Source organism: Lipophrys pholis (assembly GCF_963383615.2).
Source record: "Lipophrys pholis genome assembly, chromosome: 20".
NCBI lineage: Eukaryota > Metazoa > Chordata > Actinopteri > Blenniiformes > Blenniidae > Lipophrys > Lipophrys pholis.
Genome location: NC_137648.1, coordinates 15,432,045 through 15,448,936, shown reverse-complemented (window position 1 = coordinate 15,448,936; position 16,892 = coordinate 15,432,045). Strand labels below are relative to the sequence as shown.

At 40.8% G+C, this 16,892-nt stretch overlaps 1 protein-coding gene across 1 annotated transcript in view; it reads left to right on the top strand.

Moving 5' to 3' along the window:
• Positions 1-16,892, top strand: part of gpr158a (G protein-coupled receptor 158a) — a gene marked incomplete at its 3' end in the record, with an annotated part of 68,232 nt that overhangs the window by 30,859 nt on the left and 20,481 nt on the right. Inside the window, exons 3-5 of the mRNA XM_080489767.1 lie at positions 3,135-3,237; positions 6,937-7,163; positions 9,035-9,103. Of these exons, the coding sequence (XP_080345893.1) occupies positions 3,135-3,237; positions 6,937-7,163; positions 9,035-9,103 (399 nt within the window). The remainder of the gene's footprint in view (positions 1-3,134; positions 3,238-6,936; positions 7,164-9,034; positions 9,104-16,892) is intronic.

The following is a 16,892-nucleotide window of genomic DNA, read 5'->3' as shown; positions in this document are numbered from 1 at the left end:
TGGAGGGACGGACGCTCAGAGCAGCCGCAGTGTGGTGAACTTCTCCTCTCTGCGGGCTGAGATGCCCACAGGGATGGTTTTAAAGCCATAAACCAATTCAATTTCACTCTTGTCTAATTTGCCTCTTGAAAACAAACTATCCCAGAATGAAAAAGCCTGGTTATTAATGGGTGTTGATTGAATAGCAAATAAAATGTGGTGCGAAACCTGTTTGACCTCAAATGGGATCAATCTCCAGACAAAATCTAGAGTTGAATAACACTCAAATGCAACATTCCAATACAAAGACATACAGTGTATTGCTATGCTCTGTATTAGTGGGGAATACTAAATGTTCTTATTGCAGCTTTAGCTCAGCTGGTGTAACGGCTTGTCTTCCAGTCTTGATGTTGGACAAGACAATGAACACAGTGCATTGGTGGCACTGAGGTAATGTCACATTAAATCCATGTCTTTATAATGCATTAAATAGCATCAATGAATCAATCAATCTTTATTAGTACAGAGAGTTTTCAGATAAAAACACTTTATTTAATTCATTTACTAATAAATCATCTGGAACAGAGGAAATATTATCTCACATCTCACATAAATTTGAAGTCATCATAAATGAGAATGAACAATGAAATACTTAGAAGAAAATAACACTTCAATATGACTATGCCATTAAAATCATCTCACAAAGTGACAATGTCCAAAAAATAAGATTTTATCAGATCTCAAACTATGCAGTAATCTTAATAGACTTCAAAACTGCAATTTTGAGTTTCTCTTTAAAATTACAACTAAAGACCAAAATTGATGGAAGTTGTCATTTCTGTTTTTTTATTGTATTAATAAGGGAATTATGTTGACACTCTTAGCTCATGTATTAATGTTTATGCTTTTAAATCTCCCACTAACAGGACCTTTCTGTGTGGCGTTTGCATGTTCTTCTGAACTGAAAAAAATGACTGACAGATTTTTTAAGTCCTTCATAATCGATCGATCGATCAATCAATCAATCAATCAATCAATCAATCAATCAATCAATTGTATACAGATGGACTCTCACATCTCAACACAAAGTGTTTCACGAGAAGATTGTTACAGACAATTAAGGGTAGATTTAGAGTAATTGTAAAATAAGTGCATTAGAAAAAACAACACTTCAACAAGACAAACTAAACAGTATAAAATATTATTATGATTATTATGAAATAAATTGAGAATTAAAAACCAGGTAAGACGAGTGAAAACACAATATCTAGAATATTCATGCAGGGTTCTCGAGCTGCAAAACTCAGAGGCAGCATGTGTTCAAAAACGTCAACGTGCAAATATGTTCAATCCGTGCAGCAGGAAATCCATCCAGAAATAAGCAACTATTTCAGTCCTGGCCATGTTGGTGCTTTAGGACGTTTTACTACAGGGGTCCACAGGTTTTCACTTTCCAAATCAGAAGGACCCTTTTCAAGGCTGCCACTGTTGAAACGATGAGCCGCCTTCAACAGATTAGTGTAGTGCCACTTCAGATACTTTGCTCTCTTCAGGGGAATTTATTTGAGGGACTTGTTCGTTGAATAGTAACCTGGTAATTACGTTGTGCTTTTGAGTCTCGGCCAGGCCTCTCAAGGAAAGCAGCTGAAGTTGGGGGGGGGGGGGGGGGGGGGGGGCGTTTTACACTCTCAGACTGAAAAACATTGATCCAGACCTTGAGTGGTAGTCGGAAATAGCTTGCATCTCAAGACGTGCGCAGTCCGGTCCACCGTGAAGAGAGTAGCAGCGACTGGTGCTTCATTTAGACGCTGCCACTGGCCTCGCCTCTGGACCCCTCAGTCAGGTCACAAACACTTCCCGGTGTGCCAAGTGTCAGCTGAAGCACCGATACTATTCCAGGCCCGGTGTCGTTTCTTGGGACTCATAAGTCATTATCATCTCTGCTTGAAAAAAAAAGAAAAGTTAATGCCGTGTGAAAATAAGATTGTTTGGAGTGAGGGGGAAAAAAAGATGGAGTCTCATGTCAGTGACCCCCGAATGTGTGCGTACAGAAGTGAAGATGGAATCTCAGTCCCACGAGAAATCGAATTAATGATTGTCGTCTAATCGGGCAAATAAGTCTGTTCTTAATTTAGCTATTAATTATATCTTGCGATGTGGCAAACAGTGCACAAAGTCTGCCAAGCCTGCCCCCTGACGCCTCCCGTGTTTTTCTCCGCAGTCTTCAGTTTGTTTCCTATCAGACTTTCAATCAAATGGAAGAAGCTTCGCTAATTTAATATTGAGCAGCGGGAAGGCAGAGGGAGATAGAGGGAGGAATCTCACTACTTAAATAATTAGACCCGTGTCTCTCCCGCAAGACACTGGATCCGAGTCTGTCTCTCTCCAGCCTCCACTTTTGCTTTAGTATTGACATACTTTAATTGTATTTATATGAGTGCACCATGAGGCTGCACCATTTAGAATAGTTGATTTTCAAACTTTTCCCAGTGCATTCATCATCCTCTCTGTGCTGCTGGTGTCTATGAATTAGTGATGGGACGTGATTAAATGAATTAATCTATTTAATTAGGGGCTTTGTATTTAATTAATTACAGTTAATTGCATTCTAATCCCATCTCAGTGTTTAACGGAAGAAACAAAATTTTTCGAATCAATCTGATTTTAGTAGATGAATCAATCAATTGACACACATATGATATTATTACAAAGATAATCAATTTGTTGTTTTTTTAAATTTCGATTTTAGTAATAGTATGTTGTTTGAATGTAACAGTAGGAATTACTTAACATTAGTGCAATACAATTATAATAATCAATCTTTGGTGGAAACGTAGAGCTGGGTGTCATCTGCATAACAGTGAAATTTAATATTGATATCTCCGAAAAATATGTCCAAGCGGGAGGAGGTAAATGATGACGAGGATAGGGCCTAGAACAGAGCTGATGATGTGTCCCTGACATGTGTTTCATGCATTCATAAGCCTGATATCAGTTTGCAGGTTACTTAAAGAACTTTGTCAGCTGCACTAAGGAACTTTTTGTCTTGGAAGGTAGAAACAAAGTACGATTTATAAGTGTTAAATGTTTTCAATGCGTTTTCAGTAAATTCCCAGTCCTGGTATGGATGTAAATATGCGCTTTTCTCTTCGCAGTGTTTGCCAATCCGTGGTCACGGATTTGTGTTGGACAAGTACAAGTGTCACTGCAAGAAAGGATTCTACCACCCCAACAGAGTTGCTGTCAACGGCTTCACAAGTAAGTCATGATTCAGTAGTATTGATGAAATGGAGGCAGACCTTACTCGTGTTGTGAGGGTTTATTTGGTGAGGTTGTAATGCAGACTGGTGAGTTATTCTCTGGTCCCGTATACAATGACACTGAATATGCAACGGTTCAACTCCGTCTCCGTGAAAACAGCAAACGCAACTTTGTTGAAAAGCTTCTGCTGCACATGCGCACCACGGCCAATAGTAAATACCTTTTCTGCACATGCTCAGTAGATGGACAATAACAACAATGGCTCCCTCCAGATTCACATGGGACTTGATAGTTTTACGATTGAGAGTTTCCCAGAAGACCAGTCCAACTTGGTCATCTGTCCAAAGACAAAAACCATGCTTTTTCACCAGAAACATCATCTAAACAGGGACTAAATCACACAAGATCAAAGTTATTGGATTGAAAACTCAGTCCTCGCCTTGACCTTGACAGACCTTTTCCAAAGCAGTCTGATTCGTTCAAGTAGAACAATCACAGGTAAAACTGTGAATATTAACTATTCCGCTCTATTCAGCGACCCAGGAGGTCATTCCAGTCAGTCAGTAGGTGTAGCACTAAATTTAAAAGGATTTAAAATGGATCTGCTTTAAAGCAAGAGTAGCTACGTCACCAGCAGACTGGACAATACAGAAGGAAAAATCAACCTTGTGTTGCAAAACCTGCAGTACTTATGGGGCAGCCCACCTTCACAAACCAGAAGTGAAACTCTTCAACACATGTTTCATTGTGAGCTTTCTCTGTAAAAAATCTAACGGATGAGTGAAGCGGTAGCTAATTATATTAATTATGACTCTGCTTAAAAGTTCCTCTCTATAACGACGACGGTCAGCTCTTCTGCTATCTGCCCCGTCTGAAAATTGAAGTAGCCTCGGTACCTTGGGAGGCTAATCTTTGCTGCAGATGGGAAATATCTTTTTTGATGGTAGTTACTTTCTCCAGTTTGTTCTGTCTGCTGCGAGTTAATTAAAAAAGGCTTTTGCAGACACAGAACCCCAGTGGTTTTCACCTGACCTCCATCACTTTCTGTGCCATACAGTCATTTCAATCCACTTTCCCTCTCACACCCGCGTGCTCCTCCGTGCCTATCTCAATTTTGCCCGTTCATTTTCTTTCTGCTTTCCTTTATATCCCTCCCTCAGTTTTTACTCTTAACAGTGTCCCTTCATGGACAGAAAAGCACAAGCCTGCTCTATTTCTCTCTCAGAGAGGTGGGTGTTTGTGTGTGTGCGTGTGTGTGTGTGTGTGTGTGTGCGTGTGCGTGTGCGTGTGCGTGTGCGTGTGTGTGTGTGCGTGTGCGTGTGTGTGTGTGCTCACTTGTGCTGCGAGTGCACACAAACTTGCATGCGTGTCTTTGAGAGCATAATAGAGAGGAAAAAGGCGAGCCTGTTTGTGAGGCGTAGTGCTGCAGTCTGGCCCACCATGGGGCCAATAACAAGCCTGTTAATCCACACGGGGACATCCTTGATGCTCCTTTGCAAAGGAAGCCAATGCATCTCACTTCGCTTTGTCTCCCAGTGGCTGTGCCATGCATATAAATATAAGTGAGAAGTGACTGTAGCTCCGCTTCCGCTGGCTGTCGCTCTAATGTAGCCTCAAACAAACCAATGAGAATGAGCTAAAGGGTATGAGTCATTGCTACGGAGATAAGTAGTCCTTTTGAAGGGATCAATGATGCAGAGTCATAGCTTTAAAAAAAATAGGCCAGTTTCTTTTTAAAGGCAAAAAAAATCCCTGCAAATCTCTGAGACAATGGCTGCTCCCAATAAAGTCCCTGCAAAGGCTCTCTATAAGTCAAAAATCTGTTATCTATCCAACCATATGGGCATCTCTCAAGGGATTTCTACACAAACCAATAACAGGTCCACTTACTTCCTTGTTGTTCCCTGGGTTTGCTTGGTCCTTACCTAAGTTTACCCTGGCAGGGATTTTTCTCCCAGCACCCTAGAGTTATTTTCTTTTTTTTTTTGTATCCTTTGCTCTCTCAGTCATAACAGATTTCTACCATCTAACCAGGATTTCTCCCCCCAAAATAAAAAAAATAAAAAACCCTCCCTCTGAAGTAGTTACAGTGGCCAGCTCATGCATAAACCTCCAGTCGTGTCTCTTAAATACATTCATGTTCCACTAGCAGATCTTGGGCATTCCTTCAAAAAGCCGAGGCTCCCCGCCGGTCATGTCCTTGCCGGGATGAAGCGGCGAAGCGCTGGCAGGTTTCTTATGTCTGCCTTATGAGGGAGCTGCAGGCATCAGCCCGGTGTGGCATGCCAGTGACTGGATGAGGTGTTGACTTTTCATGTTCACACATATAGATCCATCTCTTCCATGTTGACACGATGCCGATGACTCCTCGTAAGGTCGGAGAGGGACAAGCGTATATATACTCACCAGATCAGAATTCAAGAAGAAGGACCAGTGAAATAATAGTTGTCATGACAGTCTGCACTTATCAATTGCAAAAATCATGTAATATAAAGGCGTGAGAGAAGCCCTTATCACTTCTCAAATATATCGATTAGTCATAACATGATGACCACTGACAGGTGAAATGGGTAGTACTGATTATCTCTGTTAGTTAGGAGGAGAGCTTAGGCAGAACATTTACATTTTGTCCTTAAAGTTGAAAAGGAAAATGTAAAAATGTAAGGATTTGAGTTTGAAAAGAATGACGACTGCTGATGGACTGGGTCAGCGCTCCTGAAGAAGTGCAGCTCTTCTTTGGTTCTGTAGCGGTCAGTACCTATCAAAAGCCATGTGAGCAAGGAAAAGCAATCAATTTGCAAAAGAGTCAAAGTTCAGTGATGCAGGAGGGGAGAAAAATCGAAAGTTAATGCTGTTTCTGATAGAAATATGGCAGAACGTGCAGTGCATTGCATGGTGATACAGATGGACCTACATTGTATCGGAGCTTGGTCTTAATGTTATGGCTGATTGGTGTGTATATACACCGAGCTGATTTTAAACTGGATGATATTCACTGTAAGTGATTTAAATATATGGTCAAATTATTTATGTCAGTAATATTTGAAATGGGATAATTGTTTGTGAAGTTTCACAATTCATCGGATGATTTTTCCTAAAATCTTTTATTATATACTAGAGTATAAAATACATTAGCACTTCAAAAGTGTCTGTTTTAGGTTTTGCTTCCAATTCCAATTGGTCTGAGCCTATCTATATAAATTAGGTTAGACATTGTTTATTGGGATGGCATTAGTACTTAATCCTTACTGGAATATAATGTTTTCTTAATGTAACATAATTTCATTTGTGTTTCAAATAATCTACACTTTGATTAAATGTTTGATCACTGATTGAAATAGTTTAAATAACACAGCTGCTAAGTAGGGATGCTATTCCAAATGATGTATCCTTTTCGGATTGATCTTTTTTTTAAGACTGTGTACTCATATAAAGCTCTGTTTTATGTTATTCCAATCTTACCAGACATGCACACACACAAGATCATTGTTGTTTTCATGATCATCAAAGTTTTGACTATTTTCAACTTAAGCCTGCCTTTAACAGTTCACCAAAGGGTTTTTATGATATAAAAAATGATTTGTCTTTACACCATACACATGTCCATGTCAGACAGATCGGTGAATAACACAGAGGACATTACATCTGTTCATCACTTTGACTAATTTAACTCTTTCCTTGGCTTGTTTTTGTCAGAAATGGGGAAAAAGGGAAAAGCTGTGGACAGTGGACCCAACGCAGACGAGGGATCCTCCAGCGACTGCCTGCCGTGCCGGCAGGGCTGCGCCTACTGCAAGGACGACACCCCCTGCGTGGCGCGAGAGGACGGCGCCCTTCGCATGGCCGTGGTCTCCTTCCAGTGCCTCTGCATGCTGATCGTTTTCATCAGCATGGTGCTCATATACCACTTTCGCAGAAATAAGGTGGGAATTATCACACAACTCAATGGGGATATACTATAGATTTTTAAAGTTTCATTTTAGAGTCATTTCTTTGAATATTTATGTTGTGGGGTATTTTAAATCTTACTTTTAGCATTTATTCTTGCGGTAGAAGCCTGAAGGCCTTTCAGTGACACTGTAAACACAATAAAATCTTTGACATGATTTCAAGAAGCTCTGTGCACTTTAATCTGTGATATCAGCTCTATCATATTCATGAATCAGTTTACAGCTTTATAAACACTATACTGAGAGAGATATTCTCCACCTTCTGCTTCTCAGCTGCACCGGGTGAAATCTGTTTGGAAAATGTTAAACAGTTCGTGGATAAACTTTTAGCATTTTTATTATTCTCTATAATCTGCTCAAAATATGTGTCATACTCAACTTAAAAGGAGAAATGAATTTAGTTTGGCTTTAATATACCCTTCAGAGCTAAGCAAGAGTGACTGGATCTAGATTAATATAGTCAAAATCTGGTCACAACTTTAGCTTGAAGCCAAGCCACAAAGAAGACCTGATACATTAGAGATTCACTTAAAAAAAAAAAGTGGGTTTATGGAGTTGCAGTCTCATATTTTTTTTCATTGTATCTTAAACAAGATAAACACCACTAATCTTGTCTTCCAGAAACAGGGCTTCTGTTTTCTTCTGTATGTATTTATAAATGGGCGGCACAGCTGTCTTCTTGCTCTTTGAAAGCGCCCTCAAGCGGGCTGTCAATTAGAGGACGATATGCCGTTAAATATCTTACATGAGAGGTGCACAAAGAGCGTCTAAAATGGTGAACCCTTCTATAAAAAGTCCTTGAGGGAGGAGCTCGTTATACGTTTTGTTCGCTCTCAACCAACACAGATGAAAGCTCGCCTCCCTCTTGTCAGTATGAATGTTGTGATAGCCCGCTGGGTGAACCCTTCTGCAATATAAAGGGCATTTTAAGGATACATGAAATGGTATGAACAAGTTTGTTTTTACTATTATGTGGTCATTTTCACAACATTTTGATAAAACTCCTGAAATATTTTGTAAATGAAGAGATGTTGATGGATATCTCTGCGTGAGATTGATACACTGCCGAGAAAATTGAAACGCCTTTCAGTATTTTAAATAGAAAATGGGCGAAATGACGCCTTTTTAGTATTATAAGTTGGGTTGATTGCAATGACCAGCCCACAGATAGTTATCAACGCCGCAGTTTTTGCAGAGCTGTGCGGAGCATTTTAACTTCTTCCAACTCATCGTCTAAGATTCAAAGCTCTTAAATGAACTGATTTTTATCGAATTTCACGACCAGCAGCAATCTCCTGGCAGTACGTGGAGATAACCTAACCTTTCTCAAACAAAAGCGCAGAAACACTGCTTTGTAACTTAAAAACAGCTTAAAAGACAGTTAAGCAGTTAAAGCAGTTAAGTGATTAAACCTCAACTGAAATTCTTTTTAAAGGCATATGTTAACGCAACAGCATTGGTGAATAAAGCAGAACTCCTTCAGTTTTTAAATGATCTTTGTTTTGAAGGTTAAATTTGTTTTGCAGCTTCTGACAAATTTAATTTGAAAGCGACTCAAAATCGCTCCTTTGGTCAGAAGCAAGAATCAAAAAAAAACCCCACAAGATGACATTTTCCTGTGAATGAACTGGAAAGTTAAACTTATGTTCTCATGATCTAAAGGCTGAAATATGAAAACGGAGCTTGAAGAAGAGAAGAAATTGAATGTAAATGCCTGAAAATGTTCTAATGCACTAACGTTCCTCTGATGGGATGCAGCAGATCTAAAAAAAAAAAAGCACCCATGTCGTCACGTGTGTAAATGTCACATTTAACAGTGGTTGTATCTCTCTCTCTTCTGGCAGAGTATCAGAGCGTCAGGGCTCGTCCTGCTGGAGGCCATCCTGTGCGGCGCGCTGCTTCTCTACTTTCCGGTGAGCCCGAGGCACTTACTGTATGTGTGCACGCTTGCGTGAAATTTCTTGTTTGTTGATCATCTGCATGCTGTGCCGAACAAGAAAAAAAAATAAAAAAAGTCTCCTTGACTGAAAGCTGACATTAAGTTTGACCTTCAGTTCGCAATGTTGCTCATTCATGCGAAACTGAGTTTCCAATCAGAGATTGTTCTGACAGTACAAAGCTAAGCCCGTAACCTAAAGCATGAAGGTGTTTGAATGTGAAAGCTTATCGTGACTCCACTTAAAGCAGAACACAAAGTGTGATAAAAGTGGAGTGGCGGAGACAAACAACCCAGGGCATGTTGGTGACCCCCTGCTAATAGAGCACAGTGCCGGGCAATGAACCAGCAGCCTGTCAACACCACCATCTGTTGACCAGCCACACACGCTGGGTCACACAGGCTGCGTTCATTTAGACACATAAATCCAGGAAGGTTTCTCTACCCTGCTTCTCTTTATTTCCAATTAACTGCTTCCCTTGGGGATTCCTATCAAATTGATCATTGTGGTCAGTTTATGATCTGCACTCCATCCCCCCACCCCCTCACTGCCCCCTGCTATATAAAGCTTCAGCCTCTGCTTTGCCTTCTTCACATGATGGCAGACATTTATAGTCTATGTGAGATCAGCTGAGATGGGAAAATCCTGAGATTAAAAGCTCTTTAAGGCCTATACTTCCACAGTGTGCTTTTTGGTTGGTATGCGAATGCTGAATTTCTTCTTATTGTCTCATTTGATGTCAGTCCTACTAAGGTGGTGTCATCAGCAAACATGGTAATTTTCTCATTCTACACTCACACTCACTTGATGGCTGGTTTTTGGTAAAAGTACTATCAACGTCAGAATAACATGATAATCAACAACATGAAAAGATGTCAAATCAAAGAAAAACTGGTGGTAATTTGGTGGATTATTAAATATTTGTTATTCTTTTTAGTTTGAACAGTTTTTAAAAAGTTTTCACAGGTAAATTTAGCTTGGGAGATCACAGCAATGGAAAAGACAAGGATGCCAACATTTATATGACAGCAGACGTTAAAAATGATGCAAGATCTCACTGCCATTCTGCAATATGAAACCTCATTATAGGTTAAAAAGAAAATATTGCTAAAAAAGAAAAAAAAAGGTCTATATATTGATTGATTTATTTTCTTTTTACCATTTTTCTTATTCCAATACAATCTATTTTTCACAAAACAAAGATTTCAGGGCCATGTCTCCTAATCAACTTACTTAAACGCTACAATAAGATCAAGATTCACCAATTCACCATAAGCTATTTTACATTTGTCATCAGTTAGTTCAGCAAAATTGATTTGTGTGAAAATCAAGTTTTTATCAGACACCAACAGATTCAGGATTATCAAGATGATCCACCCAAATAAATTCAGCTAATCTGACAACAAATACAGTATATCACGTTATTGCATTTTCATGTTATTTTCAGAAAGATGAGACGTCTTTTTATCCCATTAAAGTAAGGGGGTTAACGTGGTGCTATATTATAGGCTATAAATTTGCTTGACAGCACAGGGACTTAAAGTGCAAGTTCCCTGTTACATTGGCCGCCCCCCGTGGGACCATTTGATAAATGTTACTCCACTTTCTGTCTAAAGTGAAAACAGGAAAATGTTCCAAATACAATGGGGGCAATAAAGAACATTTGTACTGTTTCCTTTCGCCAGCATTTCCCCCTGGGCTTCTTGGACCATTTTACAATCAAAATCAGACTTTGGAAACCTTTACTTCTGTAACAAAACTCCCTGCCTTTGTATGTTTTCGAAGGTCGGTGTGTCCATTTTTGGGCTTTACTTTAACATTTTGGCATTCCAGTAGGAGGTCCACAGGCTTTCGGAGAGATTTTTAAGGGATCGCCTTCTCACGGAAAAAAGTTGGAAACCATTAATTTAGTTGTATTTTGTTTAACTATACACTCGGGGGAAAAAAGCCCCTCTCAAAACAAAACAAAACAAAACAAAACAGAAAAACATCTTATTTAAAGGTACTTTTACCTTCAAATAAGTAAAAAAAAAAATCATCATCATCGTCATCATCATCATCATCTTCTTTTTTTGGTTTAATGGCGGTTTGCATCCATAAAGTTGCATTACTGCCATCTGCTGGTTTTATCTATATCGTTTCCCACCGCTCTTGTCGTCCCTGATGACTGTTTCCCTTCTTCTTCCTCTGGAATTCTTCTGCCAACAGAACAAGTGAAAATTGTCTTCGTAAGATTTCTTGAAACAAGATGTGATTTCAAATATTGAGATCTTAAAATTAGCAGGGGAAAACTTATTTCAAGCTATAATTTACCAGTGACTTTAAACTTGGTGTCTTAGAATAAGCCACAAATGCTAAAATCAAGATGATCTATGTTGTACAAATAACACCTCAGCTTGAAAAATGGATAAAATGTAAACTAAACCTTGTTTCTTCTAAAATACAACTCAAAACGAGATGCGTTGTCTTACAACAAGTCCCTCGACCTTGCTGAACTGGTTCAATGAGCACGACACATTTTGACGAAAAACAAGACTAATAAACTTCTACTTTCATTTTGTCCACCAAAAACTGACCATGAGGGATTACGTAATCTTAAAACACAACAAAAACTCGCTCTGATCCGAGACCTTTTTATGTGCCAACTTCTGTACAGTCTCATTTTTGGCTTTTTGCAGATGATGAAAGTCTGTCCGACACCCACATACCACAGATTTACATGAACCTGCCATTATGTCTTCCTCGTGGCTGCTTGGAGCTTTCGCTAATTGCAATTTAGTTGCAATCATGCGGCGCTTTATGCTTAGCCAAGCAATACAAGGTAAATGTAATTAAAGCCAACTGATTTAGAGCCGGCTAATCAATGCAATTTGCTGCGACAAGGTCCTGGAAAGTAATAATGTTTGAAATTTGCAGAGTGAAAGCAAGCCTGAGAGTCAGGTTATTGGTTAGTGAATAAATGAATAGCAGATGATATTCCTGTATCCGACTCGTGTAGTGATGGCAGCGTAAGCTAAAAATAGGTGGCTTGTTAAAATAAAATAAAAAATAAAAAAAAGGTTGCACAAGGGAACTTGACTTTATAGCTCCTACCATAAATCCCACCTCATTAAAGTGGTTTTTTTTTTTGTGGAGTAAATGTAGTAAGATTTGCTTCTGTGAACATCTCCAAGCTTGTTTTGGTAATATAATTTCTTCGGCTCGATCATGTGAAAACAGCATCATTCTGCATCGCCCCGTGCGGCACGCTGGATTGATCTCCACCCTGACGCATTTCCATGTCTCCCCTGTGAATCGCACATGAGCCGCCGCTGCGAGGGTGAGACGCATCACTCCCAATCTAAATATAGACACAGAAATATTCCGCCGCCGCCGTTTCTATTTTAAATAATTTCGCTGTTATTAAGCGGCAGCGTGAGACGCGGCTCATCCTGCTGCCATGGCATTCTGCTTTCCTGCTTTGTGGAGTAACACAATACCACCGCCGCCCCCACCACTTCACTCCCAAGTGTGTCACATGCAATAACTTCAGCCCCCCCCCCCCGAAATAGAAGGAGGAAGGAGGAAGGAACACAGAGTGCCGAAGGAGAGAGGAAGAGTGATGGAGGTGACAAAAGAGGAGCACACAACTCCCGTCTTTATCTTTTCCTTCTTTTTGGGGTTGTTTCTAATCCCACCAGTCCAGTCAGGTATACAGTGAGACACGTTTTCACCTCATAGCTGATAGAAACTTCACAATTCAATTCAAACAAGCCAATCAATTAAGTTGATTTTACCCGTAAACTCTATGGTGGTGCATTTCCTGAGTTTGCATGTTCTTGCTGTGATATTAAATTGTCCGTCGGTGAGTACATGGTGCATCCTGCCCTTTGTTGTGTTCGGTTTAGCCTCATTGCCTCGAGACCCTATGTTGAACACAGTGGGATTGAAGATGAGACGATAGATGCGTTTTACCCGTCGTGGGAATAAAGGATCATCATATTTTGCTCGTTTTACTTTGCATGCTGCACCAAAGCCTCCAGAAGAGATTCAGCATTTTAAGGAACAATCACGTGCAAAATCATTCTTGTTCACATTTAATCTGATGTTTCACGATTTAGTGCTACTTTTCTCACCTCTTCGGGAGATCGGGAAATGCTTCAATACTTTATCGTAGACTGTGATCAATCAGTGGTATATTTCACAATATTTCGTAACCTGACTGGTAACAACGCGAAAGTAAAGGCGAGTGCGTTGGTTTGATATAGTGAATGCATGGCAAAGTGAACTTTATGCTGATTTATTGTCGTCAAAACTCAAGATCAGGAGATAATATGGACATGAAAAAGATTAGTTCCTCTTGTATTTTCACAACCAAATTTTCACACAGGTTAGGCTTCAGTTCTGTTCATACATTTTTTTTAAATAAATAAACAAAGAGTTGCCATAGCAAAAGGATGGCACTACTTCCTGAATTGGTTGGTCCATTTTTTTTTAAGTTTTTCTATACCATACATAATCCCTTCATGAATTCTGCCAAACAAAAAGTCTTTTCCGCCGGTAGAAAAAAAGAAAAAGAAAGAAAATCAAGGCGCTTGTGTCAGTTTACCGCATGTGAACAGACCAAATATGAGATTTATCTGCTTCCCATCTGCGTGTGCCGTGCTGCACATCACCCCAGAGACTGCCGCAGTCCTTCTCTTCCTGTGTAACACACACCACGCCTCCCGCGCTGCTGCTCAAACATTCATACATTTTCATGCATATGCAATCGCAATGATACACAATCGATCGCTCATACTCTTGGCGACAGCCTTTGTTGCTCAGTGTTTGTTGCCGCGGTGTGTTTTGCACACTGCACTTGCGGAGATCACTGGTTAATCACATTTCCCGCCGCTCTCATTAAATGATCAGTTGATGCGTTTCTGTGGTTCTCCTCCACATCTCTTCTACCCACTTAATTTCACCGCTCGCGTTAACTGCCCAGATCTTCTTTGGTGTCTTTCAGACAAAGCTTCATGTTGTATTAATTGAAAGATAGAGTGGAGATTACCTCATGTACTACTGGGAATGCAGCCTTTATGTCTGCTGAGGCTACTGGCTGTAAAACTCTGTTTGCAAGGATAATCTATATTTTTAGATGAGCTATCTTCATTTTGGGGGCTAACATAGCAGAGAAGATATCCGACTATTTAAATTGTTTTTTTTTGCATCTGCTTCATTACTTTAACTTAGCAGTGGGGGTTTGTTCAAAATCATCAAATTAGACGGCATCTTTGAACTTCGACAGTCTCATTGGATGTCTCTTTCAGGGCAAAATGATGTTTAGGAAAAAAAAACAAAAAAACGATATATGTGGTAATTACAAATCAAAAATAATTGTATTGCAGGTCAGAGCAGGCCTGTACATTTTAACAGTTTTTGTCGGATTAGGGGCGTTTTTTCATGGGGTTTACATGTTCTCCCTGTGTGTGCGTCAGTTTCCTCCCAAAGTCTAAAAACATGCATCAGAGATTAATTTGTGGTGCTAAAGAGAGAGAGAGAGAGAGAGAGAGAGAGAGAGAGAGAGAGAGAGAGAGAGAGAGAGAGAGAGAGAGAGAGAGATACTGTGTTTGTTTTGTCCACTTCCGTTGCTCATAGTCAGCTGGTTTTGTTTTGTCTCCCCATTTACACCCCATGACCTTGAGCAGGATGTGATGCAGGATGGATGGATGGATCAATATAAGTCCTTTTATTTTAAAAAGAAATCACTTTATATTGTCTTTTAACACGGTTATTGCTTTTGCGAATACATTCATGGGTCTTTACTGTGTTGGCAGCTAAGCACTCATACATTAGCCCAGTTTGGAAAAAAACCATTTTTTTAGATATCTATTTTAAATAATATGTGATCACGTAAGTGTGTGTGCTTTGTTTGTTGATTACAGATTTCTGTGTCACAATCTAATTTGGATTGTCATTTTTGAGCATTTTTGAGCAAATGATGCAGAAACAGTTTCCCGAGATAAAACCAGCGCTTCCATGGATGGACACAGGACACATGCCGTGGACGGGAAAATGACAGCTGCATCGGTCTGACACTTCCAAAGACACTTGTTCTCGCTCTCTGCCTGGTGCTGCATTGCGCCAGGTGTCAGATTAAGCCCCAGGAGTCTCAAACATCTGACAAATGACAAGTGTTGTTCCTTCCTACATATTTAATATAACTGATCTTGTGAATTTGGAGTCACGAGAAAATAAGTGTGGGATTATGTCACTCCGCCTCCGACTGGAAAGTGAATCTGTTCCTTGGGGATAAAGGTTTTATGAGCCCGTACTAGGGGAAACAACTTAAGCAGTTTTGGGTTTTTTTTTCCAGCTGTGGTCTTCTGGGTACTGCTTTCCTCGTTCTCTGTCTCTCCACCTTCCCTTCGCTCAAGCATTGTCCCACTGCCTGTTTGAAGCGAGGTGCCATCTCAGCCCAAATCACGGGGCTTTTCCCTGCGTGGCAGGCAGGCAGGCAGGCAGGCAGGCAGGCAGGCAGCAGGCAGGCAGGCGGGGCTTCACAGCATATCAGGGGGGCTAATGAGAAAGAGTACGGCCAAGCGATAATATATCCTGACCTGACAGGCCATGAAACATGGTCTGCCAGGCGTTTCTCTGCCTGGCTCTGCTCTGCCCTGCCCTGCCTTCCATCCAGGCTGCTCTGACACTTTCAATCTGACTTGAGTGGATCTAGGGAGCTACTTTGCGCGCTCAGAGCTCACAGCTTCCACTTCATACTCTGCCTCCTCTTTCTCTTGCCCGCAAAATCCCAAGGAGTCTCCCGAAAACACGCAGCCACCGAGTTTCAGGATGCACCGCCGCAGCCGGAGAATTCCCTCCACTTAATCAAACGGGGCGATCGCAAGTGTGGGAGATTGGAAAAGGAATAACAAGGCCACATGTAGACAGGCGACCCCCCGGTGATTGGTCTCTCTGTGCCCTGGCAAGATGGGGAGATGTCTCAGGATCTCGCCGTCAATGAGGAGGGAAGGGAGTTGTGGGAGGCGGATGCGAGTCAGCTTGGGTCTTGACTGTGCAAAGGCCGAGCTGGATGTAATTTACACCCGGCCCACCTTGGGGAGCAGCGGGAAGAGAGAAGAAACCATTACCCCCCCCAATGTGGCAGTGAGTGTCAGCTTTCATATAAAAATGGATCCATTGCTATTACAATATCCCACCTCTTCTCTGCCCCCGCCTCCTGCCACCGACTCCTACAGGAGGTGTTGGATGGATTAGAGAAAAAAAGAGAGGAGTTCAGGAATGAAGGGGAGACGATGACCAGAAAGAGTGGGTCATGGGTGGACCGGATGGCTGTCACTATTTCGCGTGAAAGCATCAAAAGTAGCGCGAGAGCTTTGTTGTGACAGAATGATTCCCGAGGCTGCACCATCCCATTCCGCACTCAGATGGAGACAGACACACTAAATGGTTGAAAGTCTTTTCTTTCTTTTTTTTTTTTCTCTTTCTCCCTTTTAGCTGGTTGCAGTTTCCAAAGAAAGTGCGATAACAAAAGGCTGAATTTCAGCACTGTCTGTTCTTTTGACTGGGACAAGCTCATGGTTTCAGATTTTTCGGTTGGTTTTGGGTCTAAAAAAGTGATGTTTGTGCTGCCTTATTGACAGATGACTAATATACAATGTTTTATTTTGGCATTTTCATTCCAGTAAGAGCTCCATTAGTATGAAGTCGTTCCTCCGCTTGTCAGTGCTGCCAACCCTGAAAATAACTCACCATTCAGACCATAATTTTACATTTTTACTCG